This window comes from Diadema antillarum, unplaced genomic scaffold (genome assembly GCF_040938485.1).
Source record: "Diadema antillarum isolate AM-2024a unplaced genomic scaffold, OU_Dant_1.0 seq00000622_RagTag, whole genome shotgun sequence".
Taxonomy (NCBI): Eukaryota; Metazoa; Echinodermata; class Echinoidea; order Diadematoida; family Diadematidae; genus Diadema; species Diadema antillarum.
This window is the reverse complement of record NW_027271545.1, coordinates 396,144-420,346: the sequence shown is the minus strand read 5'-3', so window position 1 is coordinate 420,346 and position 24,203 is coordinate 396,144. Positions and strand designations below refer to the sequence as shown.

The 24,203-nt window shown below is 40.0% G+C and overlaps 1 protein-coding gene across 1 annotated transcript in view; it reads right to left on the bottom strand.

The window, feature by feature from the left end:
- LOC139736125 (kinesin-II 85 kDa subunit-like) overlaps window positions 1-24,203 on the bottom strand; it is a 75,047-nt gene that overhangs the window by 9,933 nt on the left and 40,911 nt on the right. Inside the window, exons 7-12 of the mRNA XM_071646857.1 lie at window positions 21,025-21,222; window positions 17,801-17,975; window positions 16,841-16,954; window positions 9,535-9,691; window positions 2,166-2,457; window positions 453-632 (exon numbers count right to left, since the gene is read on the bottom strand). Of these exons, the coding sequence (XP_071502958.1) occupies window positions 453-632; window positions 2,166-2,457; window positions 9,535-9,691; window positions 16,841-16,954; window positions 17,801-17,975; window positions 21,025-21,222 (1,116 nt within the window). The remainder of the gene's footprint in view (window positions 1-452; window positions 633-2,165; window positions 2,458-9,534; window positions 9,692-16,840; window positions 16,955-17,800; window positions 17,976-21,024; window positions 21,223-24,203) is intronic.

The following is a 24,203-nucleotide window of genomic DNA, read 5'->3' as shown; positions in this document are numbered from 1 at the left end:
ACAGTGGTCAGGTATTGCCAATGTTTAACAGGAATAGTATATCTACTTCATGGCATGGCAATTTGAAAGGGATACAAAAAAAATCGATAAAAAATTGCACGGTTAGGCTGTCACTCAAATTTGAAAGAAAGTGTTTTTCAAAGACGGTAAGGTTAGTAGTAATCTGATTACTATCTACTTCATCTTTTTTCCCTCTGAGGATATTGAATTTATGAGAGAAAATACAACTTCCTGTTTAAAAAATGTGTCCATGATACGTGTACATGGAGATTACAAATGCCAAACTAAGACACAAAATTTAAATTAGAGAGCTAATTGACAAGTTCAATACGGGCAGCCTGGGGAGAAACAACCGAAAATTTGAATGTAAAAATCAGTCTGTTGGGTAAGGAGTCAAGGTAGAAATTGACAGCAATGTCATAGTACACTATGCTCCAGAGTTTGCTCCTTACCAGCTGCCACTCCCCAATGTCCTCGTTCCACTGGACATACTGCTCAATCATCTCCTGGAAGTCCTGGGGTATAAAGCTGTCAATGATGAGCATGGAGAGGCGCAGTTCACGACTCAGCTCCCTGACATTTTCCAGCAGAGCTTCCATCTCCCTCTGGTGCTCACCTTGCATATCAGCCACCTGCACAGGTCAACAAGTCAAAGTTCCAGAGGGTAATCAAATTCATTTTCATACAGTAGACTGTCTTACTGAAATCATACAGGGTGGTGGGGGGGGGGGGGGGTGTACACCCCCTAAAAAGAAAATGGAAGGTCCTCTTTCAAAAAAAAAAAAAAGGATTTCAATGATGAGCTTCATCACATACGTACTACTCCAATGTCTGTATGTGTAACTGCTTGAATAGTGAAATGCCTTATGTGATCGAGTACGCTGATGCATGCATCATATTCGCGACCCACCAACTTTAATAGCACATCTTAACCCACCTCCGTACATAAGTATTAAAATATGCAATACACAAATTTCATGCCTTGCACAAGCTCATGCACCCTATAATGCATCGCCTAATAGGTGGCCATCCCAGCCACCTAGCTAAAATAACTTAAATATTCTTAAAAGCTAAATGTTATTCTTTCTCTTTTTGAAGCATTTTAAATAGATTTTTTATCTGCAAACTGCTCAAAAGGTTGCCAAAAAATTGATTGAAAATGTTAAATTTTCTTACTTTTGGGATTGAAAAATTTGCAAATATTCCACCAAAGTGTGTACCTGATCATTCAATTTCAATTCTTAAAATGCAAAAGCTCCTCCAGTTTGTGCGGAACAGAGACACCCCCTCCTCCACCCTCCCCCTTCGGTCCATGCACCTCCATATAAGATGCATATATGCGAATCAAGAGTTTATACATACGATCACCCAGCCATTCACATTGCCTCTGAATATATACTTCTCTTATTCTTAGATTGAAAACTTTGCAAATATCCCACCAAAGTGTGCACCAGATTGCTCAATTTCAATTCTAAAAAGCAAAAGTTCCCTCATGTAAGAGGGGATACCCCCAGCCCTTCCCCCTTTGGCCCACATGCAAAAACTTCAATATAGTACACAGTAAGGACACACACGCAGATCAAGAGGTGACAGATAACACGATTAGTCATTTGCATTGTCCCTTAATGTTCATGTTCACATTTTTTTTTTTGCTTGAAAATTTTAAAAATATTCCACCAAGAGTGGGAGTTACCATTAAGCCCTGACAACCCCCCCCCCCCCCCCCCCCCCCCCCCCCCCCCCGCCCAATCAGGCCGCAGTGATCATGGGTCTGATTTCTTGACGTACACACCTCCAATGAAAACTCCTGGCTACAGGCTTGCATCATACCTACTGGAAATACATTTTACAGCTCTGTGCAATGCAAATGCATGTTGATTTGTGTAATAAACCTGGAAATGACAATGGCAATAACAATATGAATACTTACAATGCCTGCTGTAATGTTTACGGTAATGAAAATGGTAATGGGAATCAATGTAGTAAGGTCTGTTGATATGGTAATGGAAAAGGCAATGCACTTAAAAAGGAAGATGGAAATTAAATTAAAGTTAGATCAATACACTGTAACCTGTAGTTTGGTGTTATGTATAGGTGAAACGCTGTGGAAGATTGCAAGAGTTCTGGAAAGATAAAATGTCCAGCTTGGAAAATTATTCACTTACTTCTGATTTGGCCTGCATCAGCATAGTCCAGACCTTTTTGAGCTTCTTGGTCTTCCCATGGGCCTCGTCCTGAAGGCTGTTGTATTTTTCCTCAATGTCCAGACGCTCCTGTTCCTTTTCCTCCAGCTCTTTCCGCATGGCCTCTCGTTTGGCCATACGCTCCTCTAGCTCCATGGCAGACTGCTCCAGCAGTCGTTCCTGCTCCTCTGACTTGGCCAGCAGGTCCACCCCACCAACAATCAACTTCTTCTGTATAGCATTAAGTTTTTCTGTCAGCACCTTCTGGTCCTCCCTGATATCAAAAATGTAACAAAACAAAACAAAAAAGATAAGAAAAAATGAATGATAACATCTGTGTATGCATTTAATGTTTTTATTTGGCTTTAGTGGTTCAGGTTCATTAAAAATCAGTATAAATGGAACTATCACTCATTGTGATTAATGTACCTCCACCCACAACCGAGGGAATTAGATCAACCAGGATTTATTTTTTTACTTTTTAATGGAAACTAGAATTATCACTGAAGGTGATTAATACCCCCGCCCCTAGTGTTGCTTTATAGTATGTGATGTCATGAGGGCAATGACGTTAATACCAAGTTTGTGCACTTGTACAATTACAGAGTTGACACTGAGTTCCACAAGGTTTGGGTAAAAAGTGTGGTTACCATGGTAATGCATTGTCTGATACAAACACAAGGGACATTTTGCATAACTATACACCAAATTTGACCTTCATAGCTTGAATGGTTTATTTTGATACAAAAATGAGTGGTTACCATGGCAACACATTTTCCTTAACACATTGGTGTCTTGCAAAACTACATGTCTAGATCATGATACATACTACATTGTAAATTTGACTTTAATTGCTTGAATGATGGAAAAGTTATTCGATCTGCAAGGTTTTGGTAAAATTGTAGTTACCATGGCAACGGTTTGTGTGACAAACACAAAAATGGTGTGTTCCACATCTATACCTCAGGGCCATAATGCCTACCAAATTTGGTTTCAATTGCTTGAAAATTGTGGAAGAAGTTCACTCCACAGGATTTAAAAGAAAACATGCGGTTACCATGGCAACGCATTGTCCGATACAAATACAGAGGACATTTTGCAAAACTACACTTAAAGAGCATCATACACACCAAATTTCACCTTCATAGATTAAATGGTTCAATTTGATACAAAAATGAGTGGTTACCAAGGCACCATATTTTTCTTATATTAACACATTGGTGTCTTGCATAACTACACCTCCCGATCATCATACATAATAAATTTGACCTTAATTGCTTGAATGATGTGGAAGTTATTCAATCCACAAGGTTTTGGTAAAATTATGGTTACCATGGCAACGCTTTGTCCGACAAACACAAAAATTATGTGCTCCACATCTATGCCTCAAGGCCATAATGCCTACCAAATTTGATTTCAATTGCTTCAAAACTGTGAAAGTTGTTCACTCCACAAGATTTTGAAGAAAACATGCGGTTACCATGGCAACGCTTTGTCAAGTACAAACACAAAGAGTGTCTTGCATAACTACACCTATAGATCATCATAGATAACAATTTTGAAATTGACTGCTTAAATACTATGAAAGTTATTCAATCCACAAGGTTTTGGTAAAATTATGGTTACCATGGCAATGCATTGTCTAACAAACACAAAAACATGTCTTGCACATCTATACCTCAATATCATCATTTACCCGAAGTTTCATTTAAATTGCTTCAAAACTGTAGGAGTTCACGACGCAAGATTTGCAACAGACCGACCGACCGCCCGACCAACATCACGGTGATTCCTATATACCCCCTTCACACTACGTGTGGCGGGGGTATAAAAAAAATGTTTCCCATGGCAATGCACTGTTCAACAGTGAATATTAAAATGTATTGCTCACTGTTAGTCACATGTCCCAGATCTCAAGTCAAGTGCTCAAAAACTGAGTGAGCAAGATAAATAAACCGATGATTTCTATGATTTTCATTAGAAATTGAGTTACCATGGCAACACAAATTTGGACATTAAGAAAAAATGAAGTTTGCACAACAATATATCATAACCATCACATGTGCCAAATTTCAAGCCAAATGCCAAAAGGCTTTCAGGCTTAGTTGTATTCACAATATCAGTGTATGATTTTTCATTCAAAATATGCTGTTACCATGGCAACGCATTGATCAACACTGACAAAAGATAATTTTTGCACTTCTAGGTAATGTAGAGGTAACATGTGCCAAATTTGAAGCCACAATGCTCTAAAACTGAGAGAATTAGGAGAATCGAAATGTTTGTATGATTTTCATTCAAAATACACTGTTACCATGGCAACATGTTGTTTCAACAATGATGAAATATGAAGTTTACGTATCTCTGTACTATAGTGGTCCCATGTGCAAAATTTCAAGCCAAATGCTCAGACTGAGGGAGTTACCTGAATCCACAATACTTGTGTATGATTTTCATTCAAAATATGCTGCTACCATGGAAACGCATTGATCAACAATAACAAAATATTAAGTTTGCACATCTACGTACCATAGTGGTCAGGTGTGCCAAATTTCAAGCTAAATGCTCAAAGACTGAGGGAGTTAGCCGAATCCACAATATCTTTGATGCTTTTTGGTGAAAAATGCTGTTACCATGGCAACGCTTGTTCAACACTAATGAAATATTAAGTTTGCACACCTATCTGCTATGGTGGTCATATGTGCCAAATTTCAAGCTAAATGCTAAAAAAACTGAGGGACTTAACTGAATCCACAATACTTTTGTATGATTTTCATTCAAAATATGCTGTTACCATGGCAATGCACTGTTCACCACTGACGAAAGATTAAGTTTGCACATTTATATACTATAGTGGTCACATGTGCAAAATTTCAAGGCAAATGCTCACAGACTGAGGGAGTGAGCCAAATCCACAATATTTTTGTATGCTTTTTGGTTAAAAAAATGCTGTTACCATGGCAACGCATTGTTCAACACTAATGAAATATTAAGTTTGCACATCTATATGCTATGGTGGTCATATGCGCCAAATTTCAAGCTAAATGCTCAAAAGTTACGTTCAGACGGGAGCCCTTAACCTCGAAGTTAGGAAACTTCGAGGTTAGAGCTTGTAGTTAGGGACCGTGAAGACGCACTCGTAGTTAGCAAACCTCGAGGTTTGCTCGATGTTTCGAGCCACGAGAAATCTTATGGTTAGCGCTCTAACCATGAGCCGCGAGGGGTCCCCATTCGTAGTTAAGCACCGTGTGGACACAAAAAACAACGAACTCGAAGTTAAGAGTGACCTCGCCGTAAACTCCAGCCCCCACAATTTCCCTCTGCTTCCGGGTCAACCTCCCAAACGTACACCACAAATACACTACACGTGAAAAACCTATGACGCATGACACAACAACATCATCTTTTCTTCCCATGCGCTTGATCTCTGAAACTGAACACGTCGAACTCGCTACTGTATTCTATATTCTTCTCCGACACTAAAAAAATGTTTTCGACGAATATCTTCATAAAGGCATAAAGTCGTCAGTGCGGTGCTATCTCTGCATACCATGACAGAGAAAAAGAGTACCTGTAAGCGAGTCCGACAGGGTTGGACTAAAGAATAAATAGACGCCTTGTTAGCAGTGTGGGCTGAAACTTCCGGTTTTGTGGTTTTAACATCGAGTGGGACCCACTCATAGTTACAGGGGGCAGAAGCTTAACCTCGAGGTTAGGGCCTGCCGTCTGAACGTAACTAAAGGCTGAGGGATTTAACTGAATCCACAATATTTTTGTATGATTTTCATTCAAAATATGCTGCTACCACGGCAACACATTGTTCACCACACACAAAAGATTAAGTTTGCACATTTATATACTTTAGTGGTCACATGCGTAAAATTTCAAGCCAAATGCTCACAGACTGGGGGAGTTAGCTGAATCCACAATATTTTTGTATGCTTTTTAGTAAAAAAATGCTGTTACCATGCAAAAGCATTAGTTAACACTGACAAAAGATTAAGTCTGCACATCTATATGCTACTGTGGTCAAATGTGCCAAATTTCAAGCCAAATGCTCAAACACTGAGGGAGTTAATTGAATTCACAATATTTTTGTAAGATTTTCATTCAAAATATGCTGTTACCATGACAACGCATTGATCAACAATAACGACAGATTATGTTTGCACATCTATGTACCACAGTGGTCATGTGTGCCAAATTTCAAGCTAAATTCTCAAAGACTGAGGGAGTTAGCCGGATCCACAATATTTTTGTACACTTTTTAGTAAAACAAGAGACCCGGGGGTCTTGCGCTCACCTGAGTATCGCAAGTTCACCTTTCACGCAGTCACTAATCTAAATTATTCACAGCTCTACCAAAACTTGACCAGGCATTCTCAAGTAGAAGATGAAAATGTACAATAAGGGCCCAAATCTTTTAAGATTCCTTAATTTTGGGGGTTTGGGCCCTCTGGGGGCCCCTGGGTGGGGCATGGTGCCCATTTTAACAAGTTGAGATCCTTACCCCCTAGGGATGCTACCTGCCAAGTTTGGTGAAAATCGGTCTTGGGGTTTTCGAGAAGAAGATGAAAATGTAAAAAGTTTACGCACGACGGACGACGGACGAAGGACGCCGGACGCTGGACGAAGAATGATCACAATAGCTCACTTGAGCCTTTGGCTCAGGTGAGCTAAAAAAGCTGTTACCACAGCCACACATTGTTCAACACTGACGAAAGATTAAGTTTGAACATCTATATACTATAGTGGTCATGTGTGCCAAATTTCAAGCCAAATGCTCAAAGACTGAGGGATTTAACTGAATCCACAATATTTTTGTATGATTTTTCATTCAAAATAAGCTGTTACCATGGCAACGCATTGATCAACAATGACGAAAGAGTAAGTATGCACATCTACGTACCATATTGGTCACATGTGCCAATTTTCAAGCTACTGTAAATGCTTCAAAACTGACGGAGTTAGGTTAATCCACAGATTTTTGTATGATTGGGAAAAAAAAACTGCTGTTGCCATGGCAACAGATTTATTAACACACATATATCAAAGGTGTCTTGCACAACTACACATTGCATTGATCGCATATCCTAAATTCAAACTGAATTGCTACAAAACTGAGAGTAGTTTGATCCACAACTTTTTGTAAGATTTTTATGAAAATCTTCCGTTGCCATGGCAACGCATTATGAAACACTAATGAAAAAGATGTCTTGCACATCTACTCGTGATAGTGGTCACACATGCCAAATTTGGAGTTAATTGCTCAAACAAGGCAATCGCCGAATTGTGTCTCGCCCATTCGCGTACAAGGAATTAATATTTTTTATAACTCCCACAAGTTAATTGACCTGCTTATGACCTTTGACCTTGTGGTGACCTTCAACACCCTAGGGGACATTCACCATCCAAGTTTGGTCACAAACGGACAAAGGGATCAAAAGTAATGAGCCATAATCGAAACGCGCCATAAAAACGTAACATTGGGCCCTAAAAATTTGTTGACCCCTTTCTGTGACCTTTGACCTTGTGATGACCTTTAACTTCCCAGGGGACATCCACCGTCCAAGTTTGGTCACAAACAGACATAGGGATCAAAAGTTATGAGCCACAATCAAAACGTGCCCTAAAAACATAACATTGGGCCCTAAAAGTTTTTTTGACCCCTGTCTGTGACCTTTGACCTTGTGACGACCTTCACCTCCCCAAGGGACATCTTCCATCCAAGTCTGGTCACAAACGGACAAAGGGATCAAAAGTTATGAGCCATAAACGAAATGCGCCCTAAAAACTTAACATTGGGCCCTAAAAGTTCGTTGACCCCTGTCTGTAACCTTTGACCTTGTGGTTACCTTCAACTTCCCAAGAGACATCTACCATCACCCAAGTTTGATTGCCATTGTAGCAACATGTGCTGAGTTACGTGTGATAAGAGAGTCTTGCAAGTAAACTTTAACGTATGACCTCAAATGACCTTTGACCTTATCATGTGACCTCTTACGGCACCATAACATGAAGGTACCCCCAGTGCATCCATCACCCAAGTTTGATTGCCATTGTAGCAACATGTGTCGAGTTACATGTGATAAGAGAGTCTTGCAAGTAAACTTTAACGTTTGACCTCAAATGACCTTTGACCTTATCCTGTGACCTCCAACGGCACCATAACATGAAGGTACCCCCAGTGCATCTATGACCCAAGTTAGGTTGTAATCCAAGCAACTTATGTGAAGTTATTTGTCAAAAGAGAGTCTTGCAGGTAAACTTTAACATAGAAAAGAGAGTCTTGCACATACTCTTTAATATATGACCTCAAATGACCTTTGACATCATCACATGACCTCTGACAACACCATAACATGAAGATACCCCTAGTGCTTCTATCACCCAAGTGTGGCTGCCATTGCTGTAACAGATGCCAAGTTATGCATCATAAGAGAGTCTTGCAGGTAAACTTTAACATTTGTGACGGACGACGGACGACGGACGGACGACGGACGACGGACGGACGACGGACGGACGACGGACGGACGACGGACGGACTACGGACGGACGACGGACGGACGACGGACGGACGCCATTTGGATCCCTTAGTCTCGCCTTCACCTCCGGTGGGCGAGACAAAAATGAGAAAGTAGTTTGATTGACAAGTTTTTACAAAAATTTGCCGCTGCCATGGCAACGCATTATGCGATATTAACGAAAAGGCGTCTTGCACATCTATCTTTGATAGCGGTCACACATGCCAAATCTGGGGTCAATTGCTCAAAAAATGAGAGAGTAGTTCGATCCACAACATTTTGCAGGATTTTTACAAAATTTGCTGTTGCCATGGCAACAGCTAATAAGATACTAACAAAAGAGGTATATTGCACATTTTCCTTTCACAGTGGTCACACATGCCAAATCTGAGGCGAATTGCTCAAAAAATGAGAGAGTAGTTCAAATCCACAATTTTTATTAAAATCTTCCGTTGCCATGGCAACGCATTATTTGATACTGACGAAAAAAGTGTCTTGCACATCTACCTTTGATAGCGGTCACACATGCCAAATTTGGGGTCAACTGCTCAAAATATGAGAGAGTAGTTCGATCCACAAGATTTTTGCAACGGACCGACCGCCCGACCGCCCGACCGCCCGACCGACTGGTGGACACACTATGATGAAATTGCCACTGTTGACAAACAAACAATTCGCATACATTTGCGGAATATGTTGCTACTCTTGTGCAAAGATGTACCTAAACACAGGAATACATAGAAACCTCCTACTTGCAGTATTCAGCATACATTGTACAACTATATTCATATGGCAGGGTGGTAAGACAAACACTGTGCGAAACTCACTGGGCCTTGTGCAGCTCACTTTCCCTCCGCTGCAGCTCCTTCTGTACCTTGTTCCTTTCCTCCTCCTCCATGTCCTTCTTCTCCTCCAGGGCAGCCTTCTCCTCATCAATCTTCTTCTGCATGGCAGCCATCTTCTCAGGTGACAGATTTCTTTTGCCTACATGAGGACATGGGGACAGACATACCAAAATTTGTACAGATGCATGTGTGACAATGATAGTAATGATAATTCTAATTCCAGTAAATGGATCCATAATAATAACACCAGTATTACTCTCCTGTAGTAGTGATGATATGAAAATAATGACAATAATAACATCATGTACAATGTACAAAAAATGTTAATACTGATAATTATCATAAAAATTCATGAATACCATCTCCTCCAGTGTATTAACCATGCACATTTACTGGCATGAAAAACCTAAATAAAGGGGATGTGGTACTATGGCTAACAGCATTTTTTTTTTCACAGATAACAGGCTATGTCTACAGAAAATCTTTTTAGAAATACAGTCTGGAAGCAGAAATGCACGGGTTGCTACTTGAAGCATGGGTACATGGTACATCAAATGATATTTCTCAATGTAAGAGGATTAGAATAGCAAGCCACTTTCCGGTTTCTGCCAAGCTCCTGAGCACTGCATAGAACACTCTCCTATGGCCATTTTAACCCGTTGAAGACTAGTCCCAAGTATACTCGCGAATGTGTCCATGGGAAATGCAGGCTATAGCAAATCAACAGTTTAACAAGCACTACACTGACAAGCACACACATGGGTGGGACTGTGCAGGTTGCAGACATACTGGTTTAATAGTATGTTTTACAGTTTCTGCTTCCTTCACATTTTCCCATCTTTGTCTTTGACCATAATCTAACTGCTGCATCTTATTTGTACAGTGTCTTACAAAGCATTCTTCCTGCAGCTACCAATTATAATTGTGCCATTGTCAATGCACATGGATGCAATAATTTGTTTTTTACCAGGCACCAACTCACATTTCATGGTTGTAGATAGGACTGTGAATGATATGTCTCACTGAAGGACAAAAGAGACAATCTCTGGGATTTGAATCTACAGTCCATTCATCACAAGGCATGCTCTTAAACCTGCTCACTTTATTTCCTCCATCATACAAAACTAACAGTAACTAGAAATGTTGCTATGGCGACTGGCATGCTTCTCCTAATAGGTCCATAGTACGTCTTGACAATGTGTGACGACAGTACAACATAATTGGCAAAATATTAAAATGACTATTTGTCACAAATGTGTCAAGTGTTCATTTTCCTTGAACTAGATTTAATTAAATTAATGGCTACATTGTCTAAGAAAGTATGTATTGTTTTTAAGGATTTGAGGATTTTTACTCAAGGTTATGCATTGAACAATTTCCAAGACATGGGGAAAAAGTGTATATTTTTCAGTATTAAACAGTAAAATTTAAGCATTTTACCTGACCTTTGACCCCCAAACTCCCAAGAGAATCACTGCCAGGCAGTGCATGCATGAATATGTACATAAGTCTCATGATGATACCTTGAGCCACTTCTGAGATGTGGCAGAAGAAGTGAAATTAGATGCATTTTCACTTGATCTCTGACCTATTAACCTTTGGTATTTAAAAAAAAAAGAGGAAAAAAACCTTCCGAGAGAATATCTATTGGGTAATACATGTATAGACTAGAGTTCAAGAAAAATCCTTCTGGCATTGCATATGATATGAGGGAAATCGTGAAATTTTGAGGAGTTGACCTTGACCCGTGACCTTTGACCCCATGACCCCAAAATTCAAAAGATAATCACTGCTAGTCAGTGCATGTATATGTACTAAGTACAATGTGTAAAGTATAATGTGTACTAGCTAGTCATTGGTGCAGGATGTGTGCTGGTAGCGCTCTTGTTAATCTGGTCCACAAACAACTTTCCTGGGTTCCGTTGCATAAAACTCTTTTAGCAACCTTAAAAAATTCAGGTTGGGATTTGCCCAACCTAAATTTTTTAAGGTTGCTAACCTAAGAACGTAAAATACGTTGCATAAAAACTCTGGTTGGGAGCTTCCAACCGGAATTTTGTGATTTCAACCGGAAAAAAAATCCGGTTGGAGTTTTATGCAACGGGCCCCTGAACTCAGCTGATAACGAAAATACACAACCTTCAAGAGTTTGGAGCCTGGAATCCACTGGAGGTGTCAATTTTCATTTCGGAGCAACATTGAGTGAGTTATCATTACTTTTATCATACTTTTGTATGGTTTTTGATCGTTGGACTCTGGAAAGATTCCTTTCAAGCCATAACAACTTGTTTTCATCAAGTCCTGGCAACAGGCGCCTGTGCTCTGGAAACTCACACAACGCGCACTTATCCATCCAGCTGCGACGCAAACCACCATTGTGACGTCACCCGGGTTAAAGACCTTCGAACTTTGGAAAGGACAACACCACGACGCTGCTTTTATAACTATAGTAACAGGCGTATACGTTTACGTATACGTTAGAAATACGCGCAAACAGTGCGCAACCAGCGCGCAAACAGTCAACAAATCTCATTGTGACGTCACCAATTACAGTCAATGCAGTTTTGTTCTCACTGATTTAGTGTAACATGCTTGTCATGATTGATCCACACACTGTCTTTATGACGTCATCAAGTAATTCATCATCACACGCTGACTAGAGCTCTATACATGGCACCAACCTACAACTACAAGTGTACTACATGTAGTTTTACAGAGGCTGCACCCGACTCTCACATGTGGTTTCTACGAATAGCTGTTTGCATGCAACAGTAAGCACGTGAGGGATACCGATGGGTCTCAAACTCTCAGAGAAATAGGGCTTGTCTACCTAAGCATGCGAAGTCTGAATCCGGCGAACCACGCGGAGGAAACTACCGGATCTGTTCAACGGGCGGGAAGGCGGATTCAGAGATGCGTTGTGGAGCGTAACAAGGGCACAGTGAGACATGTAAGACACTGATGGCCATCCACTGCATCCTGATTTATCTCCAGCCGTCTTGATTAAGTTTTGCCGCTGGAAATAGATGGGCCAGGACGAGACAGTGAGGATGATGATCCTGCGCAACTCTTCCTCATTTTAATCCAATTCACGCGCAAGTCACAACTTCCCTCATTTCACTCACGGAATGTAGTGAATACTAGAAGTTATGGTCGTCTTCGCTAGCGAATGACAAACATCATCATCATCATCATCATGTACTAAGTTCCATGAATGTACTTTGAACCATTACCTAAGATATGGAAAAAAAAAGTGAAATTTTAACATTTTCATGCCACCTTTGACCTTTGACCTCATGGTCCAAAACTTTCTCTATAGAGAATCTTTATTGGGTAATACATGCATACACTAAATTCCAAGAAAATACCTTCAGGCATTGCATAGATATGGCGGAAATTGTGAAATTTTGACCATTTGACTGTGACCTTTGACCTTTGACCTTGAGCATGTGCACCCAAAAGTTGATAGGCACAACTTCGCACACATATACATGCCAAGTTTCATTACGAAAACTCTCATGTTTTTTTAGTTACGCTGTCCACAAAATTGATTGTGGACGGACGGACGGACGGACGGACAACCTGAAAACATAATGCCTCTGGCACCACTCCGTGGCGGAGGCATAAAAAGCCTAGCCTGGTAACAAATGATTATGGAGTAAAAAACCTAAGATTAGGCCTGAAATTAGAGCCTAATTTGAATGGTACCTGAGAAAAATATATAAATTGCACCCATAACTGAATTAATAGACTCATTTGGCCACAAGTCACAAACAGGGTGAGCTTTCTGTACAGCTATGACTGAATGCATCAAAATGGTCTAGAGTGTCTACCATACAGGGTTTTATACATGATTTCACTTATCTGAGCTCTTATTGAATGCACTGAAAACACTTGAATAGGAATTTCTGACAGTTCCCGTAATGATTTAAAAGTGGATTAAAGGGTACTGCTGGGCAAGAACTTTGTTTTCCTTTATGACAGATACACAATTCATTAACATATATCCAAACTATTTTAATCTCAAACTTCCTCCCAACATCACAAAAGAACAACATTTGTGAAATATTCTGCTGGGTTGACACTTGATGCAAATAATGTAATGCAGAGAGATATGTTGCTAGCCCCTGCATGCAAACAGTCGCAACGACATGGAATACTCAGCAAACGCCATTAATCATTTCTCTTCACAGAAATCATAGCCATGTCAATGGCATGTCTTCTTTTTTTTAAAGGCATAATTTACCATTTTCAGATAAAACAAAAACCCAGCATTAGTGCATTAAAATAGTTCTAATATGTGAGTTAGTGATAGAAACAATCACTGTAAAAATCTGAATCTGTATGATCGATGTTAAGTATTGTTAAAGGGATGGTACAGTATTGGTGGAGATGAGAATTGGGCTTTTAACTTTTTGCGAGATACGAAGAAAACACTTATGATATAGTACAGAGCATACCATTTTAAGAGAAATTCAAAGTTTATTTGATTAAAATCAGGTTTGGAATAACTGAAATATCCAAAAACAAAGTAAAGCAAAGCGATCGTAATATAGTGTGGGTCCCACACTTTATTAGAATCGCTCTTTTTTGGATATCTCAGCCATTTCAAAACCAGTTTTCATCAAATAAATGTCGAATTCCTCATTACAATTACAAGCTCTTTCATATTTCATAAGAGGTTTCTCATTATCTCACCAAAAAATGTTAGAAACCTGAAATTAGTTCTCAACCAAAACTATATGATCGCTTGAACCGTCAACAGTTATGGTTTCATGAGAAAAATACTGATATCTCCTTTATATATTTGAAGCTTTATTGCAAAAATTTTATATGGTAGGATGTTTTGTGACACAACAGACCTACACATATGCATCAAATGTGATATCTTGAACATTTTTCAAATCACTGCTCCCAAAGGTAAACAGGACCTTTAAAAGCAAAAGTTGTCCTCAGCCAAGCAGTCCTCTTTAGAAACTTACACGCTGTGAAATCAATAATTTATTGATAAACAAAAGTAAAACAAGTATGGGTAGGACTATAGGAAAGAAGGAGGGCAAATTAAAACAAGCACCCAATGATATCTTTCTTCCAAAAAAACCTACACCACTGTTCTTATCTTTGTGAGCTCTACAAAACCTTGCCAACTCTGCCACATCCTTTGTAATGTTTCCTGAAGTGGGAGCCAATAGTTGAGTTCCTTTCCAACATACCTGAAAACCTACAATAAGCAAAGTTTGCTTGCCTCTGTCCAAATCCCACATAAATGATATAACATATATCAAATTCAACTCAATATCACTTCCAGAGTTAAACATATTAATCACTACTATTTTTAAAATTCAAATGCATGGACATACAGATACTGTAAATTTTTTGATCCAACTGAATTGATTATGTCAAATAACAGAAAAATATGTTTAAGTTTGATCCAACATTTGAAACTTCGCTGCAGGTGATTTCCATACCTCTGACTAATGCCTCTGTACTGGTACAGAGCCAAGAATAGTCAAAGACTGAGGGAGTTAGCTCTGTCCACAATATTCTTTTATGATTTTCATTCAAAAAAAGCTGTTACCATGGCAATGCATAGTCCAACATTGACAATAGGTGGACCTTACAGATCTACATAATGTTGTAGTCAAATAAGCAAATTTTTCAGATCAAAATGCTCAAAAGCTGACAGAGTTAGCAGATTCACAATATTTTTGAATGCCTTTTCTTTTACACAATGCTGTTTCCATGACAATGCATAGTTCTGTATAAAAGTTATAATGGTCATGCAAGTCAAATTTCTTGTAAAATGCTCAAAAACTGAGGGGTTTGCCTCAATCTACAATATACTTGTATGATTTTTATTCAGACATCAGACACAGGTGTCTAGTGCTCTCCTCAGTGTTGCAAGTTCACCTTTCATGCAATCTTAGAATATACCTAAGAACCTCACAAACGGGGGGCATGGTGCCCATTTGTATATCACACTGGGATAATACCTGACATGTTGTAGAAAATTTGACAAGCATTTTCAAAAAGATGATCAAAATGTAACAAGGAAAAGTAGAAATTACGCGGTGCGTAAAATACGTCCCCGCCGGAAGTAGCATTTAGTAGCAAAATGTACAATATAGGTAAAAAGATCAAGGTCAAGGGTGAAAGAAGTCAAGGGTCAAAATTCTATGTAGAAGTTTTGAAGCCCTCACCTAGTGCCATCACATAAAGCAAACGGAATCGAAATCGGGTTAGAAATGGCGAAGGAGTAGCATTTTGTAGCCAATGTACAATATAGGTTAAAAAAAAAATCAAGGTCAAAGGTCAAAGAAGTCAAAGGTCAAAATTCTGTGTAGAAGTTTTGAAGCCCTCACCTAGTGCCATCACATAAAGCAAACGGAATTGAAATCGGGTTAGAAATGGCGAAGGAGTAGCATTTGGTAGCAAAATGTACAATACAGGTCAAAAATCAAGGTCAAAGGTCAAAGAAGTCAAAGGTCAAAATTCTGTGTAGAAATTTTGAAGCCCTCACTTAGTGCCATCACATAAAGCAAACGGAATTGAAATTGGGTAACAAATGGCGAAGGAGTAGCATTTTGTAGCAAAATGTAAAATATAGGTCAAAAATCAAGGTCAAAGGTCAAAGAAGTCAAAGGTCAAAATTCTGTGTAGAAGTTTTGAAGCCCTCACCTAGTGCCATCACATAAAGCAAACGGAATCGAAATCGGGTTAGAAATGGCGAAGGAGTAGCATTTTGTAGGCAATGTACAATATAGGTCAAAAATCAAGGTCAAAGGTCAAAGAAGTCAAAGGTCAAAATTCTGTGTAGAAGTTTTGAAGCCCTCACCTAGTGCCATCATATAAAGCAAACGGAATCAAAATCGGGTTAGAAATGGCGAAGGAGTAGCATTTTGAAGCAAAATGTACAATATAGGTCAAAGGTCAAGGTCAAAGGTCACAACTGAAATTCTGTATAGAAGTTTCAAAGCTCCCATGTAGTGCTATCATATAAAGCAAACAGAATCAAAATCGGGTTAGAAATGGCGAAGGAGTAGCATTTTGAACATTTTGATCACACACGGACGCACGGACAGACGGACACACGGACACACGGACACACGGACACACAGACACACACACGTACGGAGCCCGTTTCATAGTCCCCTGCTCGAACTCGTTCGGCGGGGACAAAAACTGGCCCCAATTTGATCCTGGTCCAAATGGGGCCACCCCTGGATCATCCATGAACAACAAATGAAGAAGTCTGCAATGACTGCTTAAAATAGTTATAGACACTTACTCTTCTTGCTTTTGCGTCTCTTCTTTTTCTCCCCTTGCTCTCCCGTTTCGTCTCCCACCTCGTCACTTTCCTCTGAGCCAGAGCCATCATCACTATCATCTAGGCCTTCCCCAGCTGATACATAGGGAGGAAAAGATCATAAAAAGCTTGGTTCAGAGAATAATCTAGTCATGGGAGTGGAGGGGGGGGGGGGTAAGAAAAGTGATACATGCATTGCATAAATCCCTCCATTTAATCAAGTAGACAGTCACAATATCTGATGAAAATCAAGACATTTTGCTATTTGAATTCACTTTAAAATGTTTTCAATAAACCTTTAATACCCATAAATGTTCCTAATACTGCTACACTCTGTGTTACATAGCTTCAAATCACTTAGTTTTTAGATATACAGTACCAGTAGTACACAGCTTTATGGAGTAACAATCTTTTTGCTGAAGTATTTCTGTAGCAGATACCATGTGCTGAAATATGTTAAAATATCTTCTGAAGCTAAGCTAAGCAGCAAGAGAACATCTTCTTAAAATCTTGCCAGGCACCTTGCTAAGGGATGAGAAGGCAGGAAGACAAATTCTCAAAACTTAAAAGGCACCAAGGTGACATGCAAATCTGCCTAGGCATCGTAAGATGAAGAGGCATGCGGGCAATTTCTTCCAACTACCCTTCGTGCTTTATTAAGAAAGAGAAGTCTAGGAAGGGAAAATGTGAATTTCCACATGGTCAATCCTCTGGCACCTGAGCTGACTATAGCTACTCTTGACATGTGTGTGTTTGTGAAGTGTGTGCAAGTATGGGGTGTGGGTGTGTGAAAATGTCTGTGTTCCTTTGCCAGATTGATATCATCCTTGTATTACCTTTCTCTTTAAAGTAATCTCTAATAATCATGAGAAATTTACTGATTCCTTCAGTGAGTACGGCTTGACTTTGTAAGAATAGGCACTAGATGATTAAATGACTCACATTCAGACAGCTGTTTCTTCAGGTCCTCGATCTCCTTTTGGAACTGCCTCAGGAGGGCATCCTTGGGGTCCTCATTGATCTTGGCTTTGTTCTTGATGTTCTTTGCACGATTGGCGTAACGCAGGGTGCTAATTGTCTCATCATAGTTGTACTCCGCAGGTCCAATGTTAGCACACTGAAAGGAAGTCACATTCGCCGAGAAGATGCATACATAAGAATAAAAAATAAATGTGCTACTTTCTAAATCACATACAAATGTAGGGCCAAAAATGTATTGCATTAATCAACATAATCTATGCATCTCATCTAGAGTACTGGGGGAGAAGACTACTAGAGTTAATGATGTCTGCAGCATGATAAATTCCAAACAAAATATGTATTATATACAATGTATATATACAATTGTATCTAGTGAAGATTTGTCCCAGCTTTGAAACTGTCGTCAAAATTTTGTGACTGCATGCATACATTCAATGTGTAATATTTATGTGTGGTCACAAGTGAGCTAACTAGCTATAAGAAGCACACTCATCTAAAACAAGAGACCCGGGGGTCACACGCTCACCTGAGTATCGCAAGTTAACCTTCCATGCATTCTTGCAGACTCTTACCTGAGAACATTGGAAACTTATGTTGGGGGTAGCTTTGAGAGTGGGGGCATGGTGTCCATTTACATATTCCATCACACTGGTAAAAAATACCTACCAAGTACACTGTACTTTACAGAATGTTGGATTATGCAGCTTGGGGGGGGGGGGGGGGGAAAAGACTTAACCCTAACTAGGCCGGGGGGGGGCCTCTGAGGCCCCCCCCCCCCCCCTTCGACGTTCCGCGCGATGTATCGCAATCACAAAAAGCTATCGCCGCGACGTTTCATGACTTTTTTCTTTCGAGTCTCTCGCATCTTTTGACACCAAATTTGCGACGCCCGGGCGCGCGGTTCCGAAATTACGCATAAATACGTACATGTATGTCAGACCAAAAATTGCTCAAAAACGTGAATTCATGTACAATTTCAATGCAAACTGTGCTGACAGGCAAATTTCATAAAAGCATGATTATTTAGGTGTTTTATTGATTAAAATCAATGAATAACATATTTTCTTGTTCGGAGCGATGTCACGGACAAATTTCATCGAAAAAACAATGAAAAACATAATGCTGAAAAAACAATGAAATACATTAGAAATTCAAAAACAATAAAATACTTAAGAGTTTTTTTCTGATATCACAATTTTTTTTAATTACATTTGTATTTTAGATTACATCATAGGCAATGTGTGTGCCAATTTTCGTCGCGATCGCGCGGTCGACGGCCGAGATCTGGAGGGGGGTCTGGGAGGCCCCCCCCGCTCTATCAACAACCTTATTAGCCCGGCCTAGTTAGGGTTAAAGCCCTATCGCTTTTGATTAGAACTAGAGAAAAATATTATTGAATATTCATTGATTTAGGAGGTTTGGACCCCCTGGGGCCCCCAGGGAAAGCATGGTGCCCATTCAAACACTTTGAAATCTTATCCCAATGGGAATGCTACTTGCCAAGTTTGGTGAAAATCCATTATGGTGTTTTCAGTAAGATAAAAATTTAGGCCCACATTTGGACCCCCCCCCCCCCCCCATCCCATAAAGCTTCCTTGGGTCCCAAGGGGGTTGGGTAGGGCACCCCTGATTATCCCAGGAACAAACATGAAACAACAGTCATCAATATACTGACTCATTGTATCAACTTAGCTCAATCACTTCTGGTTCCAGAGAAAATCTGCGATTCCTTAAATACGGGGAGGGGGGGGGACCCCTGGGGCCCCCAGGTGGGGCATGGTGCCCATTTGATGGAATTGAGATTCTATTCCCCTAGTGATGCTACCTGCCAAGTTTGGTGAAAATTTGTAATAGGGTTTTCAAGAAAAATATGAAAATTTACAATTTCGGTCCAAATTTAGGCCCCCTGGGGCCCCCCAGGTGGGGCATGGTGCCCATTTGATGGAATTGAGATTCTATCCCCCTAGGGATGCTACCTGCCAAGTTTGGTGAAAATTTGTGATAGGGTTTTCCAGAAAAAGATGAAAATTTACAATTTCGGTCCAAATTCAGATCCCCTGGGGCCCCCTAGGTGGGGCATGGTGTCCATTTGATGGGAATGAGATTCTTTCCCCCTAGGGATGCTACCTGCCAACTTTGGTGAAAATTCATCATGGCATTTTCAAGAAAAAGATGAAAATGTACAATTTGGGCCCCATTAGGACCCCTCCCCATCCCCCTCCCCTGGGTCCCAAGGGGGGGGGGGGGCACCCCTGATTCCGCCATGAACAAACTTGAAACTACAGTCATCAATGTACTAATTCATAGTATTAACTTAGCTCTATCACTTCTGGTTCTAGAAGAGAAGAATTTTTAAGATTCCTTAATTTTGGGGGGTTCGGGCCCCTCTGGGGGCCCCTAGGAGTGGTATGGTGCCCACTTACACAAATTGAGATCCTATCCACCTAGGGATGCTACCTGCCAAGTTTGGTGAAAATCGGTCAAGGGGTTCTGAAGAAGAAGATGAAAATGTAAAAAGTTTACGCACGACGGATGCCGGATAAGGAGCAATCGCAATAGCTCACTTGAGCCTTTGGTTCAGGTGAGCTAAAAAACCAGGCAAAATATCAAGAACACCAGTACACTCTACAGTTGGCTATGGTGAACTACAGAGGTATGTAAACAAACTCATGCTACAGTACATCATCAACAAAATTTGCACAATATCTTATTTTCATTATTGTATACAGATATTCAACGTGTATATCTAGGTGTAGTCACAAGTAAGTAAACTAATTATAAGAAGCGCACTCATCGGAAAAAGACACACACACACACACACACACACAAACAAACAAAAAACAGGCAAAATGAGAACACCTGGAAATGCAACATTTGGCTTTAGTTGACTACAGAGTTAATGTTCACAAACTTATATCACAGTACATAGCACAATTTGCACACTGTCTAATTTCCAATATAGTAGCTCCTCTATATGCCCAAATACCATCAATACAGCATGTTCACAACCAACATAGTAAAATCTGCATTGCAATGACAAAATTTTGCAATCACTAGAGGAAACTTTGAAGTGCTGCTCTAAAGTTTGGCATCATGGAATAAAAGTGCATGATTCTTTGTTGGTTTTCAATCTTTGATTCCTTCCAATTAAGAATAATAAAAAAAAAAAAATGTGTGTAACTGACCATGACTGTCTTTGCATTGCCACCAAGGGAATCCTGCAGGAGCCTAGTCAACTTGGAGTTCCTGTAAGGGATGTGGGTGCTCTTCCCATCAACCAGGGATGAGATGACATTACCCAGTGTTGACAGGGAGAGGTTGATCTTGGTGGCCTCCTTCAGACGCTGGCCTGATGCACCTGTCTTGGTCTGTCTTTCTGACCCCTGCAGAGATTTGGAGCAGAGGGAGGAAGTTGTGAAGCATACCAAGTCCATATGAGCATGGGTAACAGGCTTAACAAAGTCTAACGTTTTGATGCAATATGTACAAGTTGGTGAAAATCTGTCATGGGGTTTCGAGAAGAAACTGGAAATGTAACAAGTTTGTGAACAAGTTTTCGCATTTTAACCTGACCTTTGACCCCAAAAGTCTGAAAAAGATCACTGTTGGGCAGTACATGCATATGTACTCAGTTTAATGAAGAAACCTTGAGCCATTTCTGAAATGTATAGAGAAAAAGTTAAATTTTAGCGTATTTCACTTTGACCTTTTACCAATGCACCCATGGCCCACAACTTTCCCCAGATAATCTTTACCTGGTAATGCATGTATACACTACACTTCAAGAAAAAAAGAATGTGAGACATTGCATAGATATGGGTAAAATAGTGAAATTTTAAGAATTTGATCTCGACCTCGACCTCTGACCTTGAACATCTGCAACCAAAAGTTTACAAGCACAACTTCGTCCACTCATACATACGTACGTTTCATTAAGATATCTTGAGCCATTTCCGAGATATGGAGAAAACTGTGAAATTTTAGTATTTTCACCTGACCTTTGACCCCATCGCCCAAAACTTGCCCTGTCGAGAATCTTATCTGGTAATTAATGAATTTATACCCTAAGTTTCAAGAAAAACCTTGAGGCATTGCCATAGGTATGGGTGATATAGTGAAATTTTAAGAATTTGACCTTGACCTTTGATCTCGAGCATGAGCAACCAAAAATTAATAGGCACAACTTTGTCCACTCATACATATATATGCCACATTTTATTTGAATACATTTAACGGTTCTTATGTTACGCTGTTCACAAAATTGATTATGGGCAGATGAACAGACAAACGGACAAAGAACCCAAAAACATTGTGCCTCCGGCGACACTTTGTTGCAGAGGCATAAAAAATTTCCATGGACAGAAATGTAAATCACTGTCACAAATTGCAAATTACATGAGATAACACACAAGAATACCTTCACTTCACAAGAATCCCATGTGCATGAAATGTAAATATGCAATAAGTTTCTGTATTTTGGCATTAATCAAAAAACAAGCAAAGTGCCAAAATGTGTCTCGCCAATTCACATAGAAGAAATTAATGTTTTTCTAACTCCCGGAAGTTCATTAACCCCGCCTATGACCTCTGACCTGGTGGTGACCTTCAACTCCCCAAGGGACATTTGGATCAAAAGTTATGAGCCATAATCGAAATGCGCCGTAAAAACTTAACATTGGGCCCTAAAAGTTCGTTGACCCCTGTCTGTCACCTTTGACCTTGTGATGAACTTCAACTTCCCACCCAAGGGACATCTACCATCCAAGTTTGGTTACAAACAGACATATGGATCAAAAGTTTTGAGCCATAATCGAAATGCGCCTTAAAAACTTAACTTTGGGCCCTAAAAGTTTGTTGATCCCTGTCTGTCAGCTTTGACCTTGTGGTGACCTTCAACTCCCCAAGGGACATCTACCATCCAAGTTTGGTCACAAGCGGATATACTGTACCTTGTATATATCAAAAGTTATGAGCCATAATCGAAAAGCGCCGTAAAAACTTAAGGGTTTTATGACATACAAATGCATGTTGATTTGTGTTGATTCATGATACCCTTGACACCACTTTTGAGGTGAAACAAATATCTAGAAACAATCCATACATTTTAAAATAATTTTTCTATTTTTCTTCAGATTAATTGGATACGCCCACAAAAAACCTTCCACACCAAGATTCTTGTTGTGACCTCATCTGTCAATCATTGCTAAAGTACTGATATGTTTAACAAAAGACATTGGAATGCACCTTCCCCTCGACTCGGCATAACTAGCATAATTAGCATAACTAGTTAATAGCCATGTTCAGACGTATTTCTAGTCGGAGTAAAAATTTATGGCACGGTAATTAATATTCAAATTAATGCATATCCTACCACGACCCTTGTGTCCATATGACGGTCGTGGGAAGAAACTCCGACCAATTTATGTGCAAGGGTCGGTGTAACTTCCGGAAGAAGTAGCGCCACACACGTCGACCATGCGATTGTTTTTTACCAGTGGCATTTGTCTTCTCCATTCTTGTTGATGGAAATTTCTGCATGAGCGCCAGCTTCTTCGTCGCGATCGACTAGGTTAAAATTGCATGTGTACTCGCAAAATGTCAACATTGCGATTTGACCCAGGAAGTTTTACTTAGGTCGTAAGGTATGTAAGTTCATAGATACTCCGAGGGCTTGTCCGCACGGGCAATTTACTCCGACCGGCTGGTCATGGTAGCGAGATACTCCTGAGAAAACTCAGGAGTATCTCGTTCGGAGGAAGAGGTCATGGTAAGTTCCTCCGATCCGAGGAAGTTATCACGACCTTGTCCAGACGGGCACTACTCCGACCTATCCTCCGAAGTTACTCCGACCAAGCCTCCTCCAACCCTTCCTCCGAAGTTACTCCGACCAAAACTGCCTCCGTCTGAACACAGCTTCTGTGATATTGATATGACTAACAAAAGACATGGTGAGGGAACATGCATGTTATGCTCGGTCTCGGGGAGGGTGCATTCCAATACCTTTTGTTAATCATATTAGTACTTTAGCAATGATTGACAGATGAGGTCACAACAAGAATCTTGGTTTGGAAGGTTTTTTGTGGGCGTATCCAAGTAATCTGAAGAAAAATATAAGAAAAATGACTTAAAAATATACGGATTGTTTCTAGATATTTGTTTCACCTCAAAAGTGATGTTAATAGTATCATGAATCAACACAAATCAACATGCATTTGTATGTCATAAAACCTTTAACACTGGGCACTAAAGTTCATTTACCCCTGCCTGTGACCTTTGCCCTTGAGGTGACCTTCATGTTCAGTAAAATGTGTAACTTTCCCTTCAAGTCTGATTGAAATCGAAGTCTTTAGTAGAGAGTTATTCA